This window comes from Ranitomeya variabilis, chromosome 7, assembly GCF_051348905.1.
Source record: "Ranitomeya variabilis isolate aRanVar5 chromosome 7, aRanVar5.hap1, whole genome shotgun sequence".
In the NCBI taxonomy this organism is placed as follows: Eukaryota; Metazoa; Chordata; class Amphibia; order Anura; family Dendrobatidae; genus Ranitomeya; species Ranitomeya variabilis.
This window is the reverse complement of record NC_135238.1, coordinates 179974322-180000379: the sequence shown is the minus strand read 5'-3', so window position 1 is coordinate 180000379 and position 26058 is coordinate 179974322. Positions and strand designations below refer to the sequence as shown.

Below are 26058 nucleotides of genomic sequence, written 5' to 3'. Positions count from 1 at the left end.
TCGGCGGCGCTACGTCGCGGCCGCCGCCGCACATTCGTCGGCAGGCCCTAAAAATTTAGTCCCCGGCTTCTTCAGCCGGAGTAGGCCGCAGGGGAAAAATCTCCTCCCACGGCCGTAGCTCCGCCCCCTACACCGGCGCTTCTCGTCTGGGACGAGAAGCGCTCTCCAAATCTCGGGGGCCATATTCTCACTCTCTCTCTGTACGGAGCCCACGCTTCTGCAGCGCTCAAAGGAGAATTCCTGCAACAGAACCGCCATCTCTCTCTGGGGACACAGAAAGGACCGTGGGTAAGCTGCTTCAAGAAAGCTTAACCCCTTCCCTGCGCATACTGCCCACTCTGTCCCCAAGGCACTATGTCTCAATCTAAGGAGACAAAAAAGGGTAACAAGAAGCATACAATGTTTTTCACTGTATGTGCCACTTGCAATGCGGCCCTGCCCCGAGCCCACTCTAACCCTTTGTGTGTAGACTGCGTCTCACCCTCTGTGCAGCCGCCCCCTGCCGACGCCGGTACCGTCGCCGATGCCGCTCCCGTTGATCCGGTAGAGCCTAGCCCCCCTGAGTGGGCAACCTCTCTGTCACGATCTGTGGCTTCCCTAGCCAGGGCAATTGACTCCCTCCGGGGCCCCCCTCCAGGTCGGACCGTGGAGGATTCAGACGACGATATGGATTCGTCTACCAGCAGGGGGCGTAACCGGTCACTTTCCACCCGGGGCTCTAAAAAACGTGTTCGCGTTTCATCCCCTGACCATCAGCTAGCGGGCCCTTCAGTACCCGCAAGCTCTGCTTCTCGGTCCCCTTCTCCTAAATCGGATGACTCTGAATATGAGTCCGACATTTCCTACGTTCAGGAACCCCCCTCCTTCCAGGAGTCTCTCGACTCTCTCATTGAGGCGGTAAATCAGACCCTGAAGGTGACTGAAGACTCCGCATCGGAACCCGAATACGCGGTGTCTTTCAAAAAAACTAAACGGGTTAAAAAGGTTTTTGTCACTCACCCTCACTTCAAGGAGGTTGTACAAAAACATAGGGATCGTCCAGATAAACGCTTCATAGGTCAAAAGTTCATAGAGGCCAAATACCCCTTTTCTCGGGAATTAGTCAAAGACTGGCTACAGTCTCCCTCGGTGGACCCTGCTGTGTCACACCTCGCGTCCAAGACCATCCTGTCTCTTTCGGACGGTTCCTCAGTTAAGAATCCCTCTGATCGCCAGATTGATCATCTGGCTCGTTCCGCCTTCGAGGCCACAGGAGCGTCTCTCTTCCCATCCTTCGCCGCCTCCTGGGTGGCTAAGGCTATGGTCTCTTGGACTGAGACTCTTTCCTCTAACATCCAAGCCAGTGATTTACCTCCAGAAGCCAGCATCCTGGTTAACCAGATAGTGCAGGCCGGAGACTTCATAGTCAATGCCTCTATGGACGCAGCTAATTGCGCTGCACAGGCAGCCGCCAATGCAATCTCCATCAGGAGAGCCCTGTGGCTCAGGGATTGGCGAGCAGATTCGGCTTCTAAACGTTCTCTAACAGCCCTGCCTTACCAGGCTGGTCGGTTATTTGGAGAAAAATTGGACCAAATGATTTCGGATGCCACCGGAGGGAAAAGTAAATTTCTCCCCCAGCAAAAGCCTACCCGGCCCTTTCGGTACCAGCAGCAACCTCCATTTCGGCCGTTTCGGCCCAATACCAACTGGTCTTCCTCATCTCCTACCCCCGCATCAGGCCGAGGTTCGCGCGGTGGCCGAGGCACCCAGGTCTCTTACAGACCTAATCGTAACTGGAGACCCAGGCCTAAACCTCCCGGATCTAAGGGATCAGCATCCCAGGGATCCTCCGCCCAATGACTCCTTGCACCATCCGGTGGACTCCGACAAAGTAGGCGGACGTCTACTTTTGTTCCATCAAACCTGGCTCTCAGTCGTTTCCGACGAGTGGGTCAGAGATCTGGTGTCCACCGGATACAAAATAGAATTTTCCTCCTTCCCCCCTACACGCTTCTTCCAATCTTGCCCTCAAAGGTCAAAGACCACGGCATTTCTCCAGGCAATACGGGCACTACAAAGGGACGGAGTCATCATTCCGGTCCCCCTAGAACAAAGATTCAAGGGTTTCTATTCGAATCTGTTCGTGGTCCCAAAGAAGGACGGATCACTTCGTCCGATCCTAGACCTGAAGCTACTAAACAGATTCATAAAAATCAGACACTTCAGGATGGAATCCCTCCGTTCTGTGGTCGCGTCTATGGAAAAGGGAGAATTCCTGGCATCCATAGACATCAAGGATGCCTACCTGCACATACCGATTTTCCCTCCGCATCAGCAGTTCCTTCGCTTCGCCTTTTGCGGGGAACACTTCCAATTTGTGGCCTTGCCCTTCGGTCTCGCCACCGCCCCCAGAGTTTTTACGAAGGTCATGGCGGCTGCCATGGCCATTCTTCATTCCAGGGGAGTGGTGGTAATTCCGTACTTGGACGACCTCCTAATAAAGGGTCCTTCCTACCCGGCGTGCGAAGAGTCCGTCGTTCTCACGGTGGATACTCTTTCTCGTCTGGGATGGAAGATAAATTTCGAAAAATCTTCTCCAATTCCGGCTCAACAAATCTCCTTCCTGGGGATGATACTAGACACTTCCCGCGGTCTGGTCATACTCCCTCAAGACAAGGTTTTGGCCTTGCAGCAGGGAGCCCAGCGTCTTTCTCGCCCAGTATCCCACTCCATTCGCGCCAGCATGCGAGTTCTCGGACAGATGGTAGCGGCCATGGAAGCGGTTCCATTTGCGCAGTTTCACCTCCGTCCTCTGCAACATGCACTTTTGTCGGCTTGGGACGGCAAACCGTCCTCCCTCGATCGCCGATTTATCCTGTCCCCTCGGGTCAGGAAGACCCTAAGGTGGTGGACGCTGAAGTCCTCCCTAACTCAGGGAAGGTCCTTTCTCCCAGTACGATGGCTGGTGGTGACCACCGATGCCAGTCTCATAGGCTGGGGAGCGGTCTTCAACCATCACACAGCCCAGGGGCGGTGGTCCGCTCAAGAGTCTCGCCTTGCCATCAACATCCTCGAGATTCGAGCTATCAGGCTAGCACTGTACCAGTTTCACCGTCTTCTGGCAGGTCATCCAGTCAGAATCCAGTCCGACAACGCCACGGCCGTGGCGTATATCAACCGTCAGGGCGGAACCCGCAGCAGGACGGCCATGCTCGAGGTGTCTCACATCCTCCATTGGGCGGAGTCGAACCATTCGACCATCTCGGCGATCCACATTCCAGGTGTGGAAAATTGGGCGGCGGACTACCTCAGCCGCCAGGGCATCGCCTCCGGAGAATGGTCCCTCCACCCGGAGGTCTTCCAGCAGATTTGCCATCGCTGGGGGACTCCGGATGTGGATCTCATGGCTTCCAGGATGAACAACAAGGTTCCTCAGTTCCTTGCTCGGTCCCTCGACCCACGGGCCCTCGGAGTGGACGCCCTGGTCCTGCCTTGGCGCCAATTCCGACTCCCGTACATTTTTCCTCCTCTTCCCCTACTACCGAGGGTCATCAAAAAGATCAGGGCAGAGGGGGTACCAGTGATTCTCGTCGCGCCAGACTGGCCGCGTCGGGCATGGTACGCCGAAATGGTTCAGCTGGTAACCGACGTCCCTTGGCGTCTTCCAGATCGCGCGGATCTTCTTTCACAGGGCCCAATTTACCATCAGAACTCAGGGGCCCTGTCTTTGACGGCCTGGCTGTTGAGTCCTGGATTCTAGGCCAAGCGGGTTTCTCTCCCAGGGTGTCCTCCACCATGATCAGAGCTAGGAAACCTGTTTCCATGCGTGCTTATCACCGTACCTGGCGAATTTTTTTCTCATGGTGCGAGGCACAGGGACGGTCCCCTCTAGTGTTTTCTGTTCCTTCCATACTGGAGTTTCTTCAGTCCGGACTAGAGTCGGGACTTGCCCTTAGCTCCCTAAAGGGTCAGGTTTCGGCATTGTCAGTTCTTTTCCAGCGGAAGATTGCCAATAGGTTGCCGGTGAAAACTTTTTTCCAGGGAGTCTCCCGTGTGGCGCCTCCCTACAGGTCACCCTTAGATCCGTGGGATCTCAACTTAGTTCTCGGAGCACTTCAGGAGGCTCCCTTCGAACCGCTGCAGGACGTTTCCTTAACCCTCCTTTCTTGGAAGGTAGTCTTCCTGGTGGCCGTCACGTCCATCAGACGGGTCTCGGAGTTGGCTGCGCTCTCTTGCCGCCCTCCCTTCCTAATTTTTCATCCGGACAAGGCGGTATTGAGGACCTCTCCCACCTTTTTGCCCAAGGTCGTCTCCTCTTTCCACCTAAATGAGGAGATTGTTTTACCTTCGTTCTGCCCGACACCTGTCCATCGCATCGAGAAGGCTCTACACACTCTTGATGTGGTGAGAGCTCTTCGTCGGTACGTCTCGAGGACGGCTCCCTTTCGTACGTCAGACGTCCTGTTCGTACTTCCAGAGGGGCCCAGGAGGGGTTCTCCTGCTTCAAAAGCCACTCTGGCAAAATGGATTCGGTCAGCCATTCAAGAATCCTATCGTGTCAAGGGTGTGCCTATCCCAGCTGGGATCAAGGCTCATTCTACTCGGTCGGTGGGCGCCTCGTGGGCCATTCGGCATCAGGCGTCGGCACAACAGGTCTGCAAGGCTGCGACGTGGTCCAGTTTGCACACCTTTACCAAGCATTACCACATTCATTCTATTTCTTCCGCAGACGCCGCCCTTGGCAGGCGTATTCTGCAAGCGGCAGTTCCTTAAGCCGTAAGCCAGTGGTACATGGGGTATTAGCATATTGCTCCCCACCCAGGGACTGCTTTTGTACGTCCCATGGTCCTGTGTCCCCCAATGAGGCGTAGGAGAAAAGGAGATTTTTGTTTACTTACCGTAAAATCTTTTTCTCCGAGCCATTCATTGGGGGACACAGCACCCACCCTGTTAGCCTGTTTTGGCTTGTTGTTACTTCTTGGTTTTGACATAGTTGTCTTTGTTCATGCTCCTACTGCTTTACTACCGAACTGGTTGAAATTGTATCCAGTGATGGGGTGTATACTGCAGAGGAGGAGTTAATCTTTCTGTCTACTTAGTGTCCTCCTAGTGGCAGCAAGCATACACCCATGGTCCTGTGTCCCCCAATGAATGGCTCGGAGAAAAAGATTTTACGGTAAGTAAACAAAAATCTCCTTTTTTTTTTTTTCCTTCACTTTAATACTAGGAAAGTACAACCTTAGACTGGAGAAGGGACCTGCTGCAGAGCGTGCAGGCATTGTTGGAAAGCGAGAGAGAATATTTGAGATTGGAACTTCAATCTGATATTCGCCATGGCTCTGGAGATAAAAATTTACTTTCAGAAAAAGTGGAGCATCTGATAAAGGAACAGGTGAGCAAATACTAAAAATGCCTTTCTCCTTCGCCTCATTGGGGGACACAGCATGAACATGGTCCTGTGTCCCCCAATGAGTGGCTCCAAGAAAAGGATTTACTGTGAGTACACAAAAATCCCGGTTTCTTTTGATGGGCTTATAGAATGTTAATTATATTCCTTAGAGTAAAGTGTCCCTATTGTTTTATGGGGATACTGCCATTGGATTTATGCGGGTCGGACCCTGGTTGCCCGAGGCCGTACTATTCTGGTGCAGTCCTCTTCCGGTCTTTCCACACCCCTCTCCACTCTTTTGACAGATCTCTATGCACACACAGGAGAGACCTATCAATCACCTGTAAGGAGGTGGGGAGAAGCCAGCCGGGGATGTCCGTCCTAGAGCTAGTCTGGTTTCCCTATAGATCCCGGTCAACTTCTGAAACAGAAGTTCCAGAGTAAAATGTATGTGGCTGCTGTGGAGAAACGGGGTCAGTGGGTGCTCTCGTCCGCTGGCCCGGCTGTCTTTAGCAAGACTGCATGGACCACGGCTCATACCACTGAACGCCCGCTCTATCTCCCCGTGGACAATACACTACACAGACAACACAGGGTTAAGGTAAAACAGTGTGGCAATACTTTATTCAACCACAGCACACAATAGCAAACAGAACAATCCCACCATGACTGGAATTGTTTGGTTACATGGGCGCATATAAAAGATCACTGCATCTCCATGTATTTCCAGTATAACACGATGTTAGAGCTCCCAGGGTCACATGGGCGCATATAAAATATCACTGCGTCTCCATGAATTTCCAGTATGACATGATGTCAGAGCTCCCAGGGTCGCTACTCCATCTGTGGATGAACGCACAGAGAAGGGGTAACGACAAGCATAGGGAGATGACCAAGAACTGTCCATATAGTCCATACAAGGTCCAAAGCCAGTTGACACGAGAGTCACCACCTGGCTTATCTGACCATCTCCATGGAACCAGGCGACCAGCGGGTCCCAACCCTGGCTTTCTCCAAACATATCCATGGTGCAGAGATGGTCACTGGATCAGATCTGTGTCCTTCCAACCAGAGTCGAAAACCCCTAGGTTGTTTCCTATAGAATCATAGATCGGTGATGGTGATGGTGCCATGATGAATTGGCTGCAGTCCTTTCTCTTGTCTGTTGGGTGGTTTGCAGAATGTCTGGCTGGTAGCTCTGTGTTACTTCAGACTCTCAGTTTGTGAACTCTGAGTCATTTTATACCCAAGGCATATAAGCTATTTTTAGAATTACCCAGGGTCTTTCAGTCCAACATCAAGATAAGGTAAACAATGGTGATGGGATTAACCCCTTCACCCCGAAGCCTGTTTTCACCTAACGCTGCAGCGTCGCTGTGTGGTCGCTGGAGAGCTGTCACACAGACAGCTCTCCAGCGACCAACGATGCCGAAGTCGCCGGGTAACCAGGGTAAACATCGGGTTGCTAAGCGCAGGGCCGCGCTTAGTAACCCGATGTTTACCCTGGTTACCAGTGGAAATGTAAAAAAACAAACCCTACATACTTACATTCACGTCCCCCGGCGTCCTCTTCCCTGCACTATGTGAGCGCCGGCCCTAACAGCAGAGCGGTGACGTCACCGCTGTGCTTTGCTTTCCGGCCGGCACTGACAGTCAGTGCAGGAAGCTCTGAGCAGCAGCGCGGACACCGGGGGAAGTGACAGACATCAGAGGGTGAGTATGTACTGTTTTTTTTTTTTTACTTTTACAATGGTAACCAGGGTAAATATCGGGTTACTAAGCGCGGCCCTGCGCTTAGTAACCCGATATTTACCCTGGTTACCATTGTAAAACATCGCTGGCGACGTTGCTTTTGCTGTCAAACACAACGATACACGCCGATCTGACGACCAAATAAAGTTCTGAACTTTCAGCAACGACCAGCGATATCACAGCGGGATCCAGATCGCTGCTGCGTGTCAAACACAACGATATCGCTATCCAGGATGCTGCAACGTCACGGATCGCTATCGTTATCGCTGCAAAGTCGCTTAGTGTGAAGGTACCTTAAGTGACAGGGCCAATTTTTACAATTCTGACCACTGTCACTTTGAGGTCATAACTCCGAAACGCTTCAACGGATCCTGGTGATTCTGACAGTGTTTTCTCGTGACATATTGTACCTCATGATAGTGGTAAAACTTCTTCAATATGACTTGGATTTATTTGTGAAAAAAACAAAAAATTGTCAAATTATGAAAATTTAGCAATTTTCAAACTTTTAGTTTTTATGCTCTTAAATTAGAGAGTTATATCACATAATATAGTTAATAAACAACATTTCCCACATGTCTGCTTTACATCAGCACAATTTTGGAAACATAGTTTTTTTTTGTTAGGGAGTTATAAGGGTTAAAAGTTGACCAGCGATTTCTCATTTTTGCAACAAAATTTGCAAAACCATTTTTTTTACGGACCACCTCACACTTGAAGTGACTTTGAGGGGTCTATATGACAGAAAATGCCCAAAAGTGACACCATTCTAAAAACTGCACCCCTCATGGTACTCAAAACCACATTCAAAAAGTTTATTAACCCCTCAGGTGCTTCACAGGAATTTTTGGAATGTTTCAAAAAAATTGAACATTTAACTTTTTTTTCACAAAATTTTTACTTCAGATCCAATTAGTTTTATTTTACCAAGGGTAACAGGAGAAATTGGACCACAAAAGTTGTTATAAAATTTGTCCTGAGTACGCTGATACCCCACATGTTGGGGTAAACCATTGATTGGGCACATGGCAGAGCTCGGAAGGGAAGGAGCGCCATTTGACTTTTCAATGCAAGATTTGCTGGAATTGAGATCGGAACCCATGGCTCGATTGGAGAGCCCCTGACGTGGCTAACCAGTAGAAACCCGCACAAGTGACACCATTTTGGAAAGTAGACCCTCTAAGGAACTAATCTAGATGTGTGGTGAGCACTTTGAACCTCCAAGTGCTTCACAGAAGTTTATAATGTAGAGCCGTAAAAAAAAATTAATATTAATTTTCACAAAAAATGATCTTTTTACCCCAAATTTTTTATTTTCCCAAGGGTAACAGGATAAATTGGACCTCAAAAGTTGTTGTGCAATTTGTTCTGAGTACGCTGATACTTCATATATGGGGATAAACCACTGTTTGAGCACATGGCAGAGCTCAGAAGGGAAGGAACGCCGTTTGACTTTTCAATGCAAAATTGGCTGGAATTGAGATCGGAACCCATGTCGCCTTTGGAGAGCCCCTGACGTGCCTAAACAGTGGAAACCCCCCACAATGGACCCCATTTTGGAAAGAAGACTCCCTAAAGAACTTATCTAGATGTGTGGTGAGCACTTTTAACCCCCAATTGTTTCACTAAAGTTTAGAATGTAGCGCTGTGAAAATTAAAAAAATCATTTTTTCTTTCCACAAAATGATGTTTCAGCCCGCAATTTTTTTTTCCCCAAGCGTAACAGGAGAAATTGGACCACAAAAGTTGTTGTCCAATTTGTCCTGAGTACGCTGATACCCCATATATGGGGGGGAACCACTGTTTGGGCGCACGGCAGAGCTCGGAAGGGAAGGAGCGCCGTTTGAAATGCAGACTTAGATGGATTGGTCTGCAGGCGTCATGTTGCATTTGCAGAGACCCTGATGTACCTAAACAGTAGAAACCCCCACAAGTGACCCCATATTGGAAACTAGACCCCCAAGGAACTTATCTAGATGTGTTGTGAGAACTTTGAACCAACAAGTGTTTCACTACAGTTTATAACGCAGAGCCGTGAAAATAAAAAATCTTTTTTTTTTCCACGAAAATGATATTTTAGCCCCCACGTTTTTATTTTCCCAAGGGTAACAGTACAAATTGGACCCCAAAAGTTGTTGTCCAACTTGTCTGAGAACGCTGATACCCCATATGTTGGGGGGGACCACTGTTTGGGCGCACAGGAGAACTCGGAAGGGAAGGAGCACTGTTTTAGTTTTTCAAAGCAGAATTGGCTGGAATTGAGATCGGATGCCATGTCGCGTTTGGAGAGCCCCTGATGTGCCTAAACAGTGGAAACCCCCAATTCTAACTGAAATCCTAACCCCAACCTTAACCCTAGCCCTAACCCCAACCCTAACCCTAGCCCTAACCGTAGCCCTAACCCTAATGGGAAAATGGAAATACATACATTTTTTAAAATTGTATTATTTTTCCCTAACTAAGGGGGTGATGAAGGGGGGTTTGATTTACTTTTATAGCGTTTTTTTTGGCGGATTTTTATGATTGGCAGCCGTCACACACTAAAAGACGCTTTTTATTACAAAAAATAGTTTTTGCATCACCACATTTTGAGAGCTATAATTTATACATATTTTGGCCCACAGAGTCATGTGAGATCTTGTTTTTTGCGGGACGAGTTGACGTTTTTATTGGTACCATTTTCGGGCACATGACATTTTTAATCGCTTTTTATTCCGATTTTTGGGAGGCGGAATGAACAAAAACCAGCAATTCCTGAAATTCTTTTAGGGGGGGGGCGTTTATACCGTTCCACGTGTGGTAAAATTGATAAAGCAGCTTTATTCTTCAGGTCAGTACGATTACAGCGATACCTCATTTATGTAATTTTTTTTATGTTTTGGCGCTTTTACACAATAAAAACTATTTTATATACAAAAAATAATTGTTTTTGCATCGCTTTATTCTGAGAGCTACAACTTTTTTATTTTTCTGTTGATAATGCTGTATGGCGGCTTTTTTTTTTGCGGGACAAGATGACGTTTTCAACGGTACCATGGTTATTTATATCCGTCTTTTTGATCGCGTGTTATTCCACTTTTTGTTCGCCTGTATGATAATAAAGCGTTGTTTTTTGCCTTGTGTTTTTTTTTTTTTTTGCGGTGTTCACTGAAGGGGTTAACTAGTGGGATAGTTTTATAAAGCGGGTCGTTACGGACGCGGCGGTACCAAATATGTGTACTTTTATTGTTTTTTTTTTATTTACAAAAATAAATGGATTTACTGGGAAATGTTTTTTTTTTCTTCTTTATTTGGGGATTTTTTTATTTTTTATACATTGTATTTTATTTTTTTTTCTTTTTTTTTTTAACTTTTTACCATTGTCCCAGGGTGGGACATCACTGTTTTAGATCAGATCGTTGATCTGACAGTGTGCATAGCACTCTGTCAGATCAACGATCTGACAGGCACGTTACAGAGGCTTGCCGGCGCCTGCTATTAGGAACTCTCAGCAGGCGCCGGCAAGCCAGGTCAGTAAATGACCCGGAAGGAGTCCCGCGGCCATCTTGGATCCGGGGACTCCTTCCAGGTCACCGGAGCAGCGCGATCTCATCGCGTTGCCTCGGTGGGAGAGCGCAGGGAGCCGCCATCCCTGCGCGATCCACCTCTATGCCGCTGTCACTATTGACAGCGGCATCAGAGGGGTTAAATGCCCGCGATCGGCGATAGCGCCGATCGTGGGCATTGCTGCGGGGTGTCAGCTGTCATATACAGCTGACACCCGCACCCGATCACAGCTGCGCTCAGCGCGAGACCGCGGTGATCGGTCTGCCGTACTAGTACTGCGGCTGGCACAAATGCAGTGCCGGCAGCGCCGTACTAGTACGGCGAATGGCGCGAAGGGGTTAAGTAGCACTATTAGCATATAAGCACACATCAATAAACAAAGCTTAACCCACTCAATGTACAGTCACTATTACAGACTTAAGGCCCCGTCTCACATAGCGAGATCGCTAGCGAGATCGCTGCTGAGTCACAAGTTTTGTGACGCAACAGCGACCTCCATAGCGATCTCGCTATGTGTGACACGTACCAGCGATCAGGCCCCTGCTGCGAGATCGCTGGTCGTGTCGGAATGGCCTGGACCTTTTTTTGGTCGTTGAGGCCCCGCTGACATCGCTGAATCGGTGTGTGTGACACCGATCCAGCGATGTCTTCACTGGTAACCAGGGTAAACATCGGGTTACTAAGCGCAGGGCCGCGCTTAGTAACCCGATGTTTACCCTGGTTACCAGCGTAAATGTAAAAAAAACCAAACAGTACATACTCGCCTTTCGGTGTCCAGGTCCCTTGCCGTCTGCTTCCTGCTCTCACTGACTGCCGGCCGTACAGTGAGAAGTGAGAGCACAGCGGTGACGTCACCGCTGCGCTCTGCTCTCACTGTACGGCCGGATCTCAGTCAGAGCAGGAAGCAGACGGCAAGGGACCTGGACACCGAAAGGCGAGTATGTACTGTTTGTTTTTTTACTGTTTGTTTTTTTTGGTAACCAGGGTAAACATCGGGTTACTAAGCGCGGCCCTGCGCTTAGTAACCCGATGTTTACCCTGGTTACCCGGGTGCTGCAGGGGGACTTCGGCATCGTTGAAGACAGTTTCAACGATGCCGAAGTCGTTCCCCTGATCGTTGGTCGCTGGAGAGAGCGGTCTGTGTGACAGCTCCCCAGCGACCACACAGCGACTTACCAACGATCACGGCCAGGTCGTATCGCTGGTCGTGATCGTTGGTAAATCGCCATGTGAGACGGGGCCTTTACACAGTATGTTAGATAGTATATCAGTGGGCAAGTCTGTCTTCTTGACCCACCAGACATAAACACTTAAATTCACAAGCCAATATACAGATAAAAAGCCAGCTCTTTTGTTATTGCAAAACATGGTTGTCTGGGAAATTAGGATAGAATCTGGTTTCTTCACAGCTGCAATTGCCGACCCAGGCTCTGATATATGATGCCTGTGTTTTGGGTAGCATGAATTTAATGACCGGTTACCCTTAGTAGCTACTACTTTTCTATCATGTCATAACTAGAAGTGGGGATCCGGCAATTGATAAGATTTAAAAAAAAAAAAAAAAATTCTGCTGTGTGCTGCTCAAGAGGCAGAGGTGCAGCCGCCAGCATTATTTACGTACAGAAAACCTGTGAGCCTGTACACACAACCCATGTGAAACTGCTGAGTGTTGTGTGTGTGTTTTTTTTTTTTTTTTTTTTTTTTTTTATATATATATTTGAATAAGTGGGGGTATCAAAATCTTGACTACCCCTCCAGCCGGCGAAGAAAACAGAAAAAAAAAAACACAAAAAAATAGGTACTGTTAAAGTTTAAAATGCTTTTTGCAGGAGGAGCAGAAACGTCTAGTCCTCGAGCATGTTCTTGCTGTTGATCGTAGCAGCTTGCTCTCTGAAATTCAGGACCTTCGATCACAATTGCGTATGGCTCATCTACAAAATCAGGAAAAACTTCAAAAACTGCAAGATACTCTTACCAGCACTGAGGAAAAAGGACATACCAGAGAACACCAACTACGCAGACAAGGTGAGTAAATGGTCTTTATAGCTCTTACACTGGAAGCAGAAGTACAGATTAGACACGTAAGGCCTCTATGTAAGGCTGTATGTTGCCTCTCAGTATACAATAATGAATAGCAAAGAGTAATTTCCAGACAATTGCTCAAATACAGTAATGGGTCATATTTACTACTTGAACAACTCAGAAATTAAGAATGTGACTTGTTAGTAGAATTTAAGAAAAACAATGTGAGGTTCAGTGACCCTTTCAAAAGACACCATGTTGGTCCTCCATTGTCTGGGGATCACCAACGTGATCGAGTACCTTAGATGATGGACAGTAATGTAGTTTGATGGTGCTTTGATTTGTTTTCCTAATTACTCTGTGAAATGATGGGGGAGGGGGAGTAGACTGCACTCAATGGAAATCTATCACAGTCTGAAACTTTTAATAAGCCATATGTGCAACAGGCAATGGCGGCTCCGTGGAGCTGAAACGTTGCCTTCTGCACATATGGGTATAGCGGAGAAAGGGTGTTCAGTTAGATACTGCTTTGCAGGAAGAGCTGATGTATTCATAGTGGGCACCATGGAAGTGTTATAGACAAATAATCAGAAATCCGTTTTAAGTAAAAGAGGTAGAGCAACTGTTCATACATTAGCCAAGATAAATTGGAATCACATCACTGAGCTTATAGGGATTTAAAAAGGTATTCTCAAATTAATAAATTGCTTTAGTTGGCATTAAAAAGTAAGCAAGTTTGCAAATTACTTGCTTTTTCTATTTGCTGTAGTTGTAGTACTGCAATGAGTGCTTTTATCTTGCATAATACAGTTGTGGCCAAGAGTATTGACAACCCTTCAATTTTGTCAGATAATAGTCAGTTTCTTCCTGAAAATGATTTCAAATACAAATTTTTTGTTATTATCTTCATTTAATTTGTCTTAAATGAAAAAACACAAAAAGAATTGTCCTAAAGCCAAATTGGATATAATTCCACACCAAACATAAAAAAGGGGGTGGACAAAAGTATTGGCACTGTTCGAAAAATCATGTGATGCTTCTCTAATTTGTGTAATTAACAGCACCTGTAACTTACCTGTGGCACCTAACAGGTGTTGGCAATAACTAAATCACACTTGCAGCCAGTTGACATGGATTAAAGTTGACTCAACCTCTGTCCTGTGTCCTTGTGTGTACCACATTGAGCATGGAGAAAAGAAAGAAGACCAAAGAACTGTCTGAGGACTTGAGAAACCAAATTGTGAGGAAGCAAGAGCAATCTCAAGGCTACAAGTCCATCTCCAAATACCTGAATGTTCCTGTGTCTACCGTGCAGTGTCATCAAGAAGTTTAAAGCCCATGGCACTGTGGCTAACCTCCCTAGATGTGGACGGAAAAGAAAAATTAACAAGAGATTTCAACGCAAGATTGTGCGGATGTTGGATAAAGAACCTCGACAAACATCCAAGCAAGTTCAAGCTGCCCTGCAGTCCGAAGGTACAACAGTGTCAACCCGTACTATCCGTCGGTGTCTGAATGAAAAGGGACTGTCTGGTAGGAGACCCAGGAAGATCCCACTTCTTACCCTGAGACATAAAAAAGCCAGGCTGGAGTTTGCCAAAACTTACCTGAAAAAGCCTAAAACATTTTTGAAGAATGTTCTCTGTTTAGATGAGACAAAAGTAGAGCTTTTTGGGCAAAGGCATCAACATAGAGTTTACAGGAGAAAAAGGCATTCAAAGAAAAGAACACGGTCCCTACAGTCAAACATGGCGGAGGTTCCCTGATGTTTTGGGGTTGATTTGCTGCCTCTGGCACTGGACTGCTTGACCGTGTGCATGGCTTTATGAAGTCTGAAGACTACCAACAAATTTTGCAGCATAATGTAGGGCCCAGTGTGAGAAAGCTGGGTCTCCCTCAGAGGTCATGGGTCTTCCAGCAGGACAATGACCCAAAACACACTTCAAAAACACTAGAAAATGGTGTGAGAGAAAGCACTGGAGACTTCTAAGGTGGCCAGCAATGAGTCCAGACCTGAATCCCATAGAACACCTGTGGAGAGATCTAAAAATGGCAGTTTGGAGAAGGCACCCTTCAAATATCAGGGACCTGGAGCAGTTTGCCAAAGAAGAATGGTCTAAAATTCCAGCAGAGCATTGTAAGAAACTCATTGGTTACCGGAAGTGGTTGGTCGCAGTTATTTTGGCTAAAGGTTGTGCAACCAAGTATTAGGCTGAGGGTGCCAATACTATTGTCTGGCCCATTTTTGGAGTTTTGTGTGAAATGATCAATGTTTTGCTTTTTGCTTCATTCTCTTTTGTGTTTTTTCATTTAAGACAAATTAAATGAGTATAAAAAAAAAAAATTGTGATTGCAATCATTTTCAGGAAGAAACTGAGTATTATCTGACAGAATTGCAGGGGTGTCAATACTTTTGGCCACAACTGTATACTGTTGGTTTCCATGGAGCTTGGTCACTAGTGTGTGCCCAGATTCTGGCCTAGAGTGTGGAGTAGTTACATTCAAAGAGAGGTTAACCCCTAAAATACCAGTCAGCTGTCTCCTCCCCAATGATTTCTACACAGCATCTGCTCACCTCCCTTAATTTCCACTCCATCTTGCTCTTATCAATCCTGTAGAGTCACAACCCCAGACACCAAGCATCACTACTCTGTCTACTGTCTGGAGCCGTGTGCTTGTTCAAATGCCCTGTGTGTGGAAATATGGTGAGAACCAAGTAGACCCAGAACAAGCCACTGATGGCTGAATGTGCTAAAGCAGAACTTGTGCTGAGTTTTGCTGAAACTGCTGCTCACCAGAACTCACTCAAGTAGGAGTGCCCGTCCTACCAGAAACTAGAATGTAAAGAGACTGCATAGTTCTGAGCTGCTCAATAGACCGCTTGAAAACACTCCTTTTTATAATAAGTCAATTTCTCATCTATCAACATATGAGCCAAGGCGCAACTGATTATGATTTCCAACCCAGAAATTGCAAATGATTAGTGTAGTTCATATAAAGTGCCATATGGGGCATTGCGATATCCGGGGGGCCCATTATAGATGAGCCGCTGTCTCCAAATTAAAATATGCACTAAAACTGCTACCTCATGATAAATGTGACAGTCTGGTAGGCCTGCCTCACCCAATGATTTGGATAGCCTTAACCAAATATATGTTTACTGATGTTACAAATGTAGCTGTAGTACTGTCTACCAGCTTTACTACCAGTAGGTAGTCATAACCAGAGAGATACAAATTTGGTAGATGGATCTGCCTGATTCCAGTGCTGTAATCACTTACTGTTCTGGTTTATGCCGTTTTGGTAAAATCCATGGTTCCTTTGCTGTAGATGTAGCACCGCTATGAATGCTGAGATGTGTATAACCCCGCCCACATCCCTGATTGGCACCTTGCTAACATTCAGTGTTTGGGGCGGGGTTACACAGATTAGCTGGACTTCCCTGCACAGGACGCCTAGTCCACAAGCGGTAATCTGCTGATAAACACTGATTGTGTTGAAACTAGAGAAAGCTCCTGAGCAAGTGACACGTAACTGGAATTTAGGTCTCTGCCCCTACATTATGCTGCTCTGATTAAATTACAAAATACTGGTGACAGATTCCATTCAAAGTATCTATACATTTAGAAGACCAAGCCAAAAATTGATCCATAGTTCTATTCATGTCCCAGTGAGTATGATTTGAAGTGGCTAGCCAAGATTGGAGGACTGGAGTCCAACCCAATTTATTGTTAAGTAGAGTTAGGCTCTGATCTGCTGCCACATTTGGCCGGCTGCTGATGTGTTTGATATCTTCTATATCTTTCAGTTGAGTTATTGGAGTACAAGCTACAGCAGGAAGCTTCCATTGCTGAAGATGTTAAAGGATCCCTGGTAAGGGAGAAGGAACGAGCAACAGAGCAGTACAAACTCTTACTCCAGGAACAGGCAGCGGTCTCCCATTTTCGTTCTGAGCTGGAGGATAAGGCACTGGAGATGGAGAGTCTCCGAAAATCACACAAGGAGCTGCAGAAAGAGATTCACATGGAAACCTCTAAACTAAGGTGTGATTCTATAGGGTTCCATTTAGAGATCTGGTTTTTGGTTTTGTTTAACTGATTCAAGCAAAATTTTCCCCTCCGATTAACTTGATAATTCTATTACTTCTGTCTTATTTGTGGTAATAGATATGATATACATAATTTTTTCCCCTCATTTAGAGAGGAACTAGAAAATAAAGAAAAGACACTGTCTGCTTATATAAAGACTATTGAAACTGAAAGCCAGGCAGAAAGACAGAGATCTGACAAGGCGAAGTCTCACATTCAAAGAACTTTGGAAATGAATGAGAAATCCTTGCAGGTGAGGCTTAAATAAACACAAACATTTTTTTTTTAAAACATTTAGGATTTGTTCCTAGTATAAATGATAAACATTCTGCTCTGGTTCAAACAGCCGTATTTCACAGCTCACATATGTATCACAATGCCCAGGTTGACCGTGTGTATTTACCCAAACTTGCAAATTCATAGATGCCAATGAAGCTGTAACTTCAAGTCTGGAGGTCATGTCCCCTGCAGTCAGTTCAAGCATTGTGGTTCATAAGTGAATTGTGAAATATGGCAATTGGCGTTGATCACATTTTTGGCGGTCCGACTGCTGGTGTCTAGCGAGCATTGCTAGGACTGTTTCACCTGTAGATTGCCGCTGTAGGGAGCAATTATGTGGAGTGGTGACTGAATGAGTATTCTGTCCACTCCATGAGAATACATATGGAATCTAAGCGAGTGGATAAGTGATGAATTAAAATGTTGAGAAACCACGTAAAACTGTGCCTATTGCATGTTTCCTGGTCTTAGCGTTTTTTTTTATTCTCTCCCTTGTCTTATTTCTTCTTTAATCAGGAGGTCTCGCTGTCTCTTGAAGAGCATAAAATGCTAAAGGCCAAAATGTCAGCAGCGCTCTCTCAAGAGCAAACATTATGTAGCAATCTTAAGAAAGAACTTGAAATAGAACAGTCTCGCTGTAAAGCTCTTCTTGCTCAGGAACATGGAAAATTGTCAGAGACCATTAAGGAGTTGGGGAAGGAAAAGCAGCATTCATTAAGCCTTGTAAATACCTTGACTCTGGAGCGTGGTGTTCTCGAGCAGGTTAGACAACAGCACGCTCAAGAATTGTCCAAAATCGAAGAGGAAAGGCAACAGGAGCACAAACTGGTTCTTGCATCACAGTGTGAATTGAAAGATGAAAGGAAGCGTGCTAGAGACCTTGCTGCCATGATAGAAAAGACCCAGCAGCAGGCCGTCCATGCCAAACGCCAACTCGAATCTGACCTGCAAGTCTGCCGCGAGGAAATGCAAAAAGAACGAGAGGCTGGAGTCAAGTTGCGAGCACTCTTGGAGTCTTTACAGAGTCAGAAACAACAACTGGACGGTGTTTTGGACCAGCAGCGAGAGCGTGAGCTTCGCCTGCAGAAGGAGCGTGATCAGTACCAAGCTCAAGTTTTGAGCCTTCAAGAAAAGGAAAGAACCTGGGTGAAAGAACTTGAGCAACAGTCAAAAGGAATAAAACAAACCGAAACAAGTAAAGCGCGCGTAGAAGAGCAGGAACGTCAAATAATGGTGAGCGGCTGAGGTGGTATGTTATGTAGCTGTATGATGAAAGTATTACAAATATTTCAGTTCCTTCATGCGCAGATCACCTTTCTTAATAGTATTTTTACACCCCAAACATCTACATTTCCATTTAACAACATCAACAAAATCAGATTGCTCGCCCATAGAGTTCTGTCCCATCTTCCTTTATAAATTTCTTGCTCGTCTTATTTGGGGTGAAGGCCAGAATTGTGGAGGTTACTGTATCGATCAGTAGGTGTTCTGTAGACAAAGAAAGAAGACTTTGTAAAGATGGCACTTGTGTATTCTGCAGTAGAAGGAGACCATGTTGGGTTCATAGATTGTGTTTTGTTTTTTTTGTTTGTTTTTTTTAAACAGGACTTACAGTTACAACATGAACGAGACAAGCGGCGTATCCAAGAACTTCAGCAAATGCTGGCAGACCTGGAAGAACAAGAACGTGCCCTAGCATCCCGAAAGAGCAGACTCTGGATTGACAGCTGTACCCCTACTAAAAATTACGCTTCCTTAATCGCCAACATGCAAAGAGTATGGCAGCAGTTGTTTCACATTGTGCTTCAAGTGAAGAAATGGGTGCAGAACAAGAGTATCCGGTAAGCCTCACTGGATAAAAAGGTCATCAGCGCTGTAGAGATAGAAATACATGTAAATAAATTGGTGAAAGCACATTGCCAGCCCATATCTGCTGTTATTTTTGAGCCGCTTATGAAGCAGTTTAAGGTAATCAAGCACTTGGATTTTGCTATGTAAACTGAGAAAAGCGTGTTGTAGTGACAGAGCCCCTGATTCCAGTAATGTCACTTACTGGGCTGCTTGGTGCTGATTTGAAAAAAATCATGGTTTTCTCTACTGCAGATCTAGCAGTTCTATGAATGCTGACCTCTATGTAATCCTGCCCACACCACTGATTGGCAGTTGTGTACACTAGATAGGCAGAAAGGTGCCAGTCAGTGGTGGGACGGGGTTGAACACAGCCAGAAGGACTAGATGGCACCAGACAACTAGTCCTATAGTAATAAAATCCTGCTGATAGAGCTGAATTTCTCCATAATGCTGCTGCCACTAGGAGGCTGACACTAAGTTAATACAAAAAAGTTAGCTCCTCCTCTGCAGTATACATTTTTGTTGGGACTATAGTAAGCAGCCCATTAAGTGACATCTCACTGGAATCGGGGTCTCTAGTAAAATCCCACTGACAGAATTGAATACTTGGAAGGTGGACCATGGTAGGTTGGCAGTATATTTTTAGCTATGGAGTTGATTCATTAATATTGCACTCCTTTTTTTTTTTTTTTTTTCTTCTTTTTCTTTTCCCACCCCAGAACAAATGAAGTTTTCCCAAGTGAAGCTGAAGTGACAAAGTTGTTGGAGTCTCTGTCAGAGCTGAAGTCTGAAATACAGACCGGATATGTACAGGTTAGTAGTATTTGCTCTCCAATAGCTGGATGTTCTCTGACTTTAAAGATCCCGAGTCTGCCACTGCTGGCAATTACATATTCCTTGCAGCAATGCAGTATTGCCATCTGGCCATTCAAATTAATGACTGAGTAGCTTGGTAATACATGATGGGCCAGCTCCACCAAAGAAAAGCTGCTTTTTTTTTTTTTTTGGTTAGCTGATTCCTTATGACATCCATGTGGAATAATGGTGTCCTTTTGAGGCAAGCTCTTGTCAATTGATCTAAAGATGTGAATGTTAATGAATGCTGCAGTTTCAGCTTTTTTAGATAGTTAAGAATTAACTTTGATCTCGTCTCTGCTTCCTTAATCAGCCAGCCCAGTCATCACCCGGGGTGACTGATGTATTAAACCGTGAGAATGAGAAACTTGCAGATTCGGTAGCACAGCTAACAAAAGATAAGTTAGAACTGAAAAGTCAACTATCTAAACTGGCCAAGACCCACCAGGAGTTGCTTCAAAAAAACAAAGATCAGGTACAGTGTAAAATAAATAAATAAATCAATGTTTTACTTTGGAAATCCACAAGAGTTTTTCACTCACAAACTGGGACCCCACCAGTTCTGATGATCAAGGGGCTGCAGTGCAAATTTAGATGGAAATAAACCGTCATATAAAAGTTATTTATTTAATAAAGTTGAATATTAAACATTCCTAATCCTTCTACAATCCTCTTGTCTTTGGCTTCTGTTGCAGGGTAAAGGTACCTTCACACGAAACGACTCTACAACGAGAACGACAACGATCTGATCGCTGCAGCGTCGCTGTTTACATCGCTGTAGAGATGTCAAACACAGCAGCTCCAGAACGACGCAGGAGCGATCCTGTGACGTAGCGGTGACGCACTTATCGTTCTCACAGGTCGTTAGCTCCATGTTTAACATTGCTGGCATCGTTGCTTTTGCTGTCAAACACGACGATACACGCCGATCTGACGACCAAATAAAGTTCTGGACTTCTAGCTCCGACCAGCGATATCACAGCAGGATCCAGATCGCTGCTGCGTGTCAAACACAACGATATCGCTATCCAGGACGCTGCAACGTCACGGATCGTTGTCGTTCTCGTTGTAAAGTCGTTTCGTGTGAAGGTACCTTAAGTCCCCTTCAATGTTGCCTCTCTAGTAAGGGGGCGAATGGAACTTGGGCTGGAGAGTGACAGGAGCGCTGGTGCTCTTGTACCACTTTTCTTCTATAAGCAGGGTCTCAACAGTGTAGTGGGGTGTGTGCTCATACTTCTTGGGAGGGATAATGGGGACACTGTGTCCTTAGTTTCTCAATTTAAAAAAAAAAAGGTATAAAACCTTTTTAGGGAGTTCTAGGATTTTTTTGTGAGACTTGTAGGGCAACCTCCACACTGCAGTAGCCACATACTATTGACTGAAGTTGGTTTACTTGTCTGTAACTGTAAAATAGTTTATCTACTTTTTTTTTTTTTTTTTTTTTTTTTTTACTTTAGGTGCACACTGATGTTGTAGACTCAGTCCTGGAGGCAGAACGTGCCGTATGGCTCCGGGAAAAGCGACTGTTACAGGTTGCATTAAAACACGCTGAATCCGAACTGGGCAAAGCCACTCTGGAAAACCGGCCATTGCAAGATGTTCCCAATTCCAAGGTGAATTGTCCATTTTCTGGAAGCGAAGAGTCCAATAGTGCTGTTCGATCAGTGCACATGAGCCTAAAATATACTCAATATTTTTATCTAGATGCAACGTCTCTACCGAAAATACCTGAGAGCTGAAAGCTTCCGTAAAGCCTTAGTCTACCAGAAGAAATACTTGCTCCTTCTTCTTGGAGGCTTTCAAGCTTGTGAAAAGGCAACTCTGTCTCTAATTGCACGCATGGGGGTATATCCTTCTCCTGCAGACCTCCAGATTCACGGCAAATGCAAGACTGGCCTTGGCAAGTTTCGGTCCGCTGTAAGGGCCGTAATCGCCATTTCCAGGTACACAATTTACCAAGATATTTCTCGACCAAAAACTTAATATCTTTAGCATTTGTGTTAACAGATGCTGGTTGCTCAAAAAAGATGTAGTGCTTCACGGAAGCATTTTAATGGAGGTTTTTATTTTCTTGTTGGATTTCTCTTGACTTGTCCTATTGTTAATCAGGCTTAAGTCCTTGTGCATAGATGTTTTGTTGTACATTTTGTCGTGGCCGCTTTGCATTTACTGAAGTCGGATTTTTTTTATTTATTCCCCAGGCTAAAGTTCTTGGTTAGAAAATGGCATAAAGTGAATCGGAAGAGTAGTGGTGATGATCCAGGGACTCGCCAAGGTAACAATATTATAAAATGGCTAGTCTACTGTTGTACTGTAAGGTTACTTTCGCACTTTTTTGCCACCCTTTTTTTTTTTTTTTTTCTGCAGCAAAAACCTGATCTCTTGCAGTAAAAAAAAATAATAAAAATATAGGGCATTGAGTTGGTAGGGCATTGTTTACTTTCACGCATATCACTAATTTAATTAAACTGTAGTAATGCAATCAGCCATGCTCAGATGAAGATAAGAAAAACTGGGAAAAGGAAGAGCGCATAATAGGGTTTTAAATGTTTAAACAATACAGAAACCAACATGGATCTGCTCACCTGGTGGTGTTGAAACAAAACAACATGTATCAAATGCATATATCAGCTGTGGCAGGACACGAGTCCAAAGGACTGAGAGAACATATCTGAGGTGATGTGTCACCGGATGCGTTGTGACACTCTCTATTTATTTTAACTTGCTTTATTTTAGCAGGTTTGCAAAGTCAACATGTTTCAAGGCCAACATTAGGTTTTTGTCTTGATGAAGAGGTCCTGTGTTGACTTTGTAAACCTGCTAAAATAAAGTTTTCAAGGAAAATATTCGTTGGATATAAGTATCAGCAGCGCATCCAGTGACACTTCACCCAGATATGCTCAGGTGAGAAACAGGATTTTTGGTTGCTTACCGTAAAATCTGTTTCTCGGAGCCTTCATTGGGGGACACAGGAAACTATGGGACATCCCAAAGCAGTACCCAAGGGGAGGGAACATCAGACAACGCCACTCAGGTCGGAGAATTCACCACTCTCTCACCTGCAAGACCTGGACTCTGGAAAAATTAGCGAATATGTGGAGGATCTATCATCGCTCTGTAGAGGTGCAGGGCGGAGGCCCTATATGAACTGCCAGGAGGCGCCCACTGCCCAGGTAGAGTGAGCCTGAAACTCAGAAGAAGGCGCTCTGCTCTGACCAGGTAAACCTACTTTTGCCGACCGGATTCATTTGCTGACCTGAAGGTCAGAGGGCCTTTAAACGCACCAGCCCGAGTTCCGAAAAGGGGGAGGGGTGGCCTTAGCCAAATGGATGCACGTCGCCCTGGCCAGGTAACCTGATGAGAGAACGTTACAGAGGATGAGTCCGAAACGGACAAAAGGAAGGCAATCAAGAATTATGGACAGAGCATTGAAAACGTCGGTGAGGTACAGTAAGAGCAATTAACCTGTGATCCACCGATTGTGCATAGCTGCCACCAAAAAGGCTCTGCGCAGCATGAGCGCCAGAAGGATAAGGCGATAAAATGAAAATGGACCCGCGCCTCACGAAACAAAGGAAACTCCAATGTCCTGAAGAAATAAGGACATGGAGAAAGGCTTCCATGGGACAAAAAAGCTCTTGAGGTTCTCAGGAAACAATTACGGAAAGAAGAGATTCCATCCTGAAAGACAAAGATGGACTCCTCCGTTCAGCAATCTTGGATCCCCAAGGAGTCATGCTGAGGAAAATCCTCACGGACTGCTCCTGGGGGATCTAGTCCTCGTGTCACGGAAACGCCTGGAGGAGGATTTAAAGGAAAACCTTTTCCCTAAGCTGACGAGTCTGTGACTTGGTGGGAAAATACCACTGTCGAAGGGAAGCGTTGAAAGACGAGAGTAGGCTACCGTGAAAACCGTGGAGTATGTCAAATCCATGGAAGTTGGCCCTAGGAAGGAGCACATAGACCCCAGAAGAAAATTTGACTGACAAAAGGAGATCCTTCACTATGACGTCATGGACGAGCCTATCCGTCCTAGGCCATGTGGAGGATTGACGTGTGTTTACTCGCTTACCTATGTATAAGGCACCACACAACTGAAGACAACAGTGAAAATGGATATGATTCTGACTGACTGAGTGGTGCGTAGAAGGGAGCATAGTCAGATGCAGCAAAAGACCCTGGGATACGTCAGAACTACTGGAGAGACAGCAGGTACCGACTAAATTTATCAGGTATGTGACTCCTCTAAATCCTGGATAGCGGATAGAGTACTGCTGCATTCGAAAGTGAGGAACGTGAAGGAGAATGCATCTGAGCCACCTGAATATAGTACAGAACACCAGTACTACTGCAGCAGTCAATCCAAGACATGTCTGAACCACTGAAAAAAAAAAAAAAAAAAAAAAGTTTCAACCTACCGTACTGTACCTGGTAGGTGGTGCGTCTGAGACCTGGATAGCGGATAGCACTGCTGCAATCGGCTCTCAGTACCCTGCGACTAATCGGTATGGAGAGAACCCTGGAAAAGGGTGAGAGGCAAATTTGTATTGCAGTCTAGGTCATTAGGCAGAAAAAATGTTTCCGTGTAATAAGCCGCACCCCGAAGTCTGTCCTGAAGTATATCCTATACTGTCACCTCTCCTGAAGGTAGAGCTGTAGGCTTGGAATCAGAGGGAGACAAAACTCTACTCTGTTGTGCACCTGGGTAAAAACCCTTTGCCTGCTATTTCTGGTCCTTGAGGGATGCTCCATCAGCAAGCGCGAGGACCGTGTTGGTGGACAGTTTGGAAATCGGCGGGTCCACAGTCGGAGAAGTTGTTCAGTTGGTATTGAGTTCAAGGGAAAGGGATATAGAATGCCAAGGCACTTTCCTCTTTGAAAGCGTCTGGTTGGGTTCTCCCTTTCCCTGGCAAGTACATTCTCAATTCCTTGAGGAGCAAAAACCTTGGAAGGAGGTTTAGACCGTCTAAACAAAACAGCCTGATTTGCGGGTTCCGAAGAGGTATCCTTAATGCTAAGGGTCTAGTTAACCGCCACAATGAGACTCTGGACCGCATCTCTCATGCTAGAGGCTTGGTCCGAGTCCAGGTCTGAATCCTCCTCTGAGTGCATTCGAGAACGCCTCACCTGACTCTGGAGAGGAGGATCGGGAGGAAGCAGACCGCCGGGAAAGACCCGGGGGGGGCAGACAAAAATGCCTAACCAGAGCAGAGGAAGAGAAAGCAGAAGGACGGGGACACTTTTTGGATTAGGCATGGTGAGCAGGCCCGCTAAGTAATGCCAGAGGGTTGGGTGACAGAAAGAGAATGTAGAGGGGAGTGTCCGTCTGCAGGGCAGAGCTACTCACAGCCAGATGCCGGTGTCCCATAGTCTACTCCCAGCTGAGAGGCGATGAAGAGGAGATGCAGGTCCCACAGGAACAAGGACACACTCTGGATCCACACAGGCAATGGTGGCAAAACGGGGTTCCGCAGAGGGGAAAAAAGGCGCGCTGCAGCAGGGTGAGCAAACGTTGAGAGGGAAGGGCGGAGCTAACCGCCGGGTCCAGGAGGACCAAGATGGCGACAGCAGCACTGCCTGTGGCTGGGAGGAGTGGGCGGAGCAATTGCCAGAGGAAGTGAGAATAGGGGCGGGAAGAAGCCCTCCTGAAATACAGAGAAAGGGGGGCAGAGCCACCGGCAGTACTAGGCCCGAAGAGAAGCTTAGATTAGAGCCAGTGGCCGCCAGGCCAAGGGGGCAGCGTGGATGTTCAAGAAAGGGTGTGGCAAAGGGGGTCCCGCACCCCGAATCTGAAGGGGGCCCTAGAGAAACTAGGCCCGGATGAAGAGAGCAGCGCGGAGGCTCTAAAGGAGCGCAAAAAAAGGTAGCCTAGCACCCCCCAATCTAAAGGGGGCTCTTGAAAATAAGCCATCCCAGATCATCATCTTAATCCCCAGTGATCTTCTTTCTGTCCTCCTCGTCGTCCTCTTGCAGGGACCTGGGGGAGAGAGGGGAAAAAAATGTACCTCTTCTCCAGAAAATGTCAACGTCCAAGAGAGCAGTCTTGCGCGACGTCCTCGCCTCCACAAACCGACAGGCTCTGGTGGGAGACGGGGGGCTAGGACCGGAGCCGGATCGCCTAAACACGCTTCTATGTTAGGGGTTTGGGTCCTGCCGACTAGACGTATGATGATACGGGGTGGCAGTACACGCCGAACTCATAGTCTCTGTGTGGGGATACAGTTGTGACTAAATCACACTGTATCCCTCCGGAGTAACGGGAAAAAATCCATCTGAAAAAAAAAAAACGACGCA

The 26058-nt window shown here is 46.2% G+C and overlaps 1 protein-coding gene across 3 annotated transcripts in view; it reads left to right on the top strand.

Moving 5' to 3' along the window:
• Window positions 1-26058, top strand: part of PCNT (pericentrin) — a 117700-nt gene that overhangs the window by 78220 nt on the left and 13422 nt on the right. For all 3 annotated transcript variants that reach the window (XM_077272405.1, XM_077272404.1, XM_077272403.1), the window contains 11 exons: window positions 5210-5374; window positions 12499-12694; window positions 16500-16734; window positions 16891-17032; window positions 17575-18291; window positions 18664-18899; window positions 19629-19722; window positions 20078-20239; window positions 21222-21377; window positions 21469-21707; window positions 21966-22039. In XM_077272405.1, coding sequence (XP_077128520.1) covers window positions 5210-5374; window positions 12499-12694; window positions 16500-16734; window positions 16891-17032; window positions 17575-18291; window positions 18664-18899; window positions 19629-19722; window positions 20078-20239; window positions 21222-21377; window positions 21469-21707; window positions 21966-22039 — 2416 coding nt within the window. The remainder of the gene's footprint in view (window positions 1-5209; window positions 5375-12498; window positions 12695-16499; window positions 16735-16890; window positions 17033-17574; window positions 18292-18663; window positions 18900-19628; window positions 19723-20077; window positions 20240-21221; window positions 21378-21468; window positions 21708-21965; window positions 22040-26058) is intronic.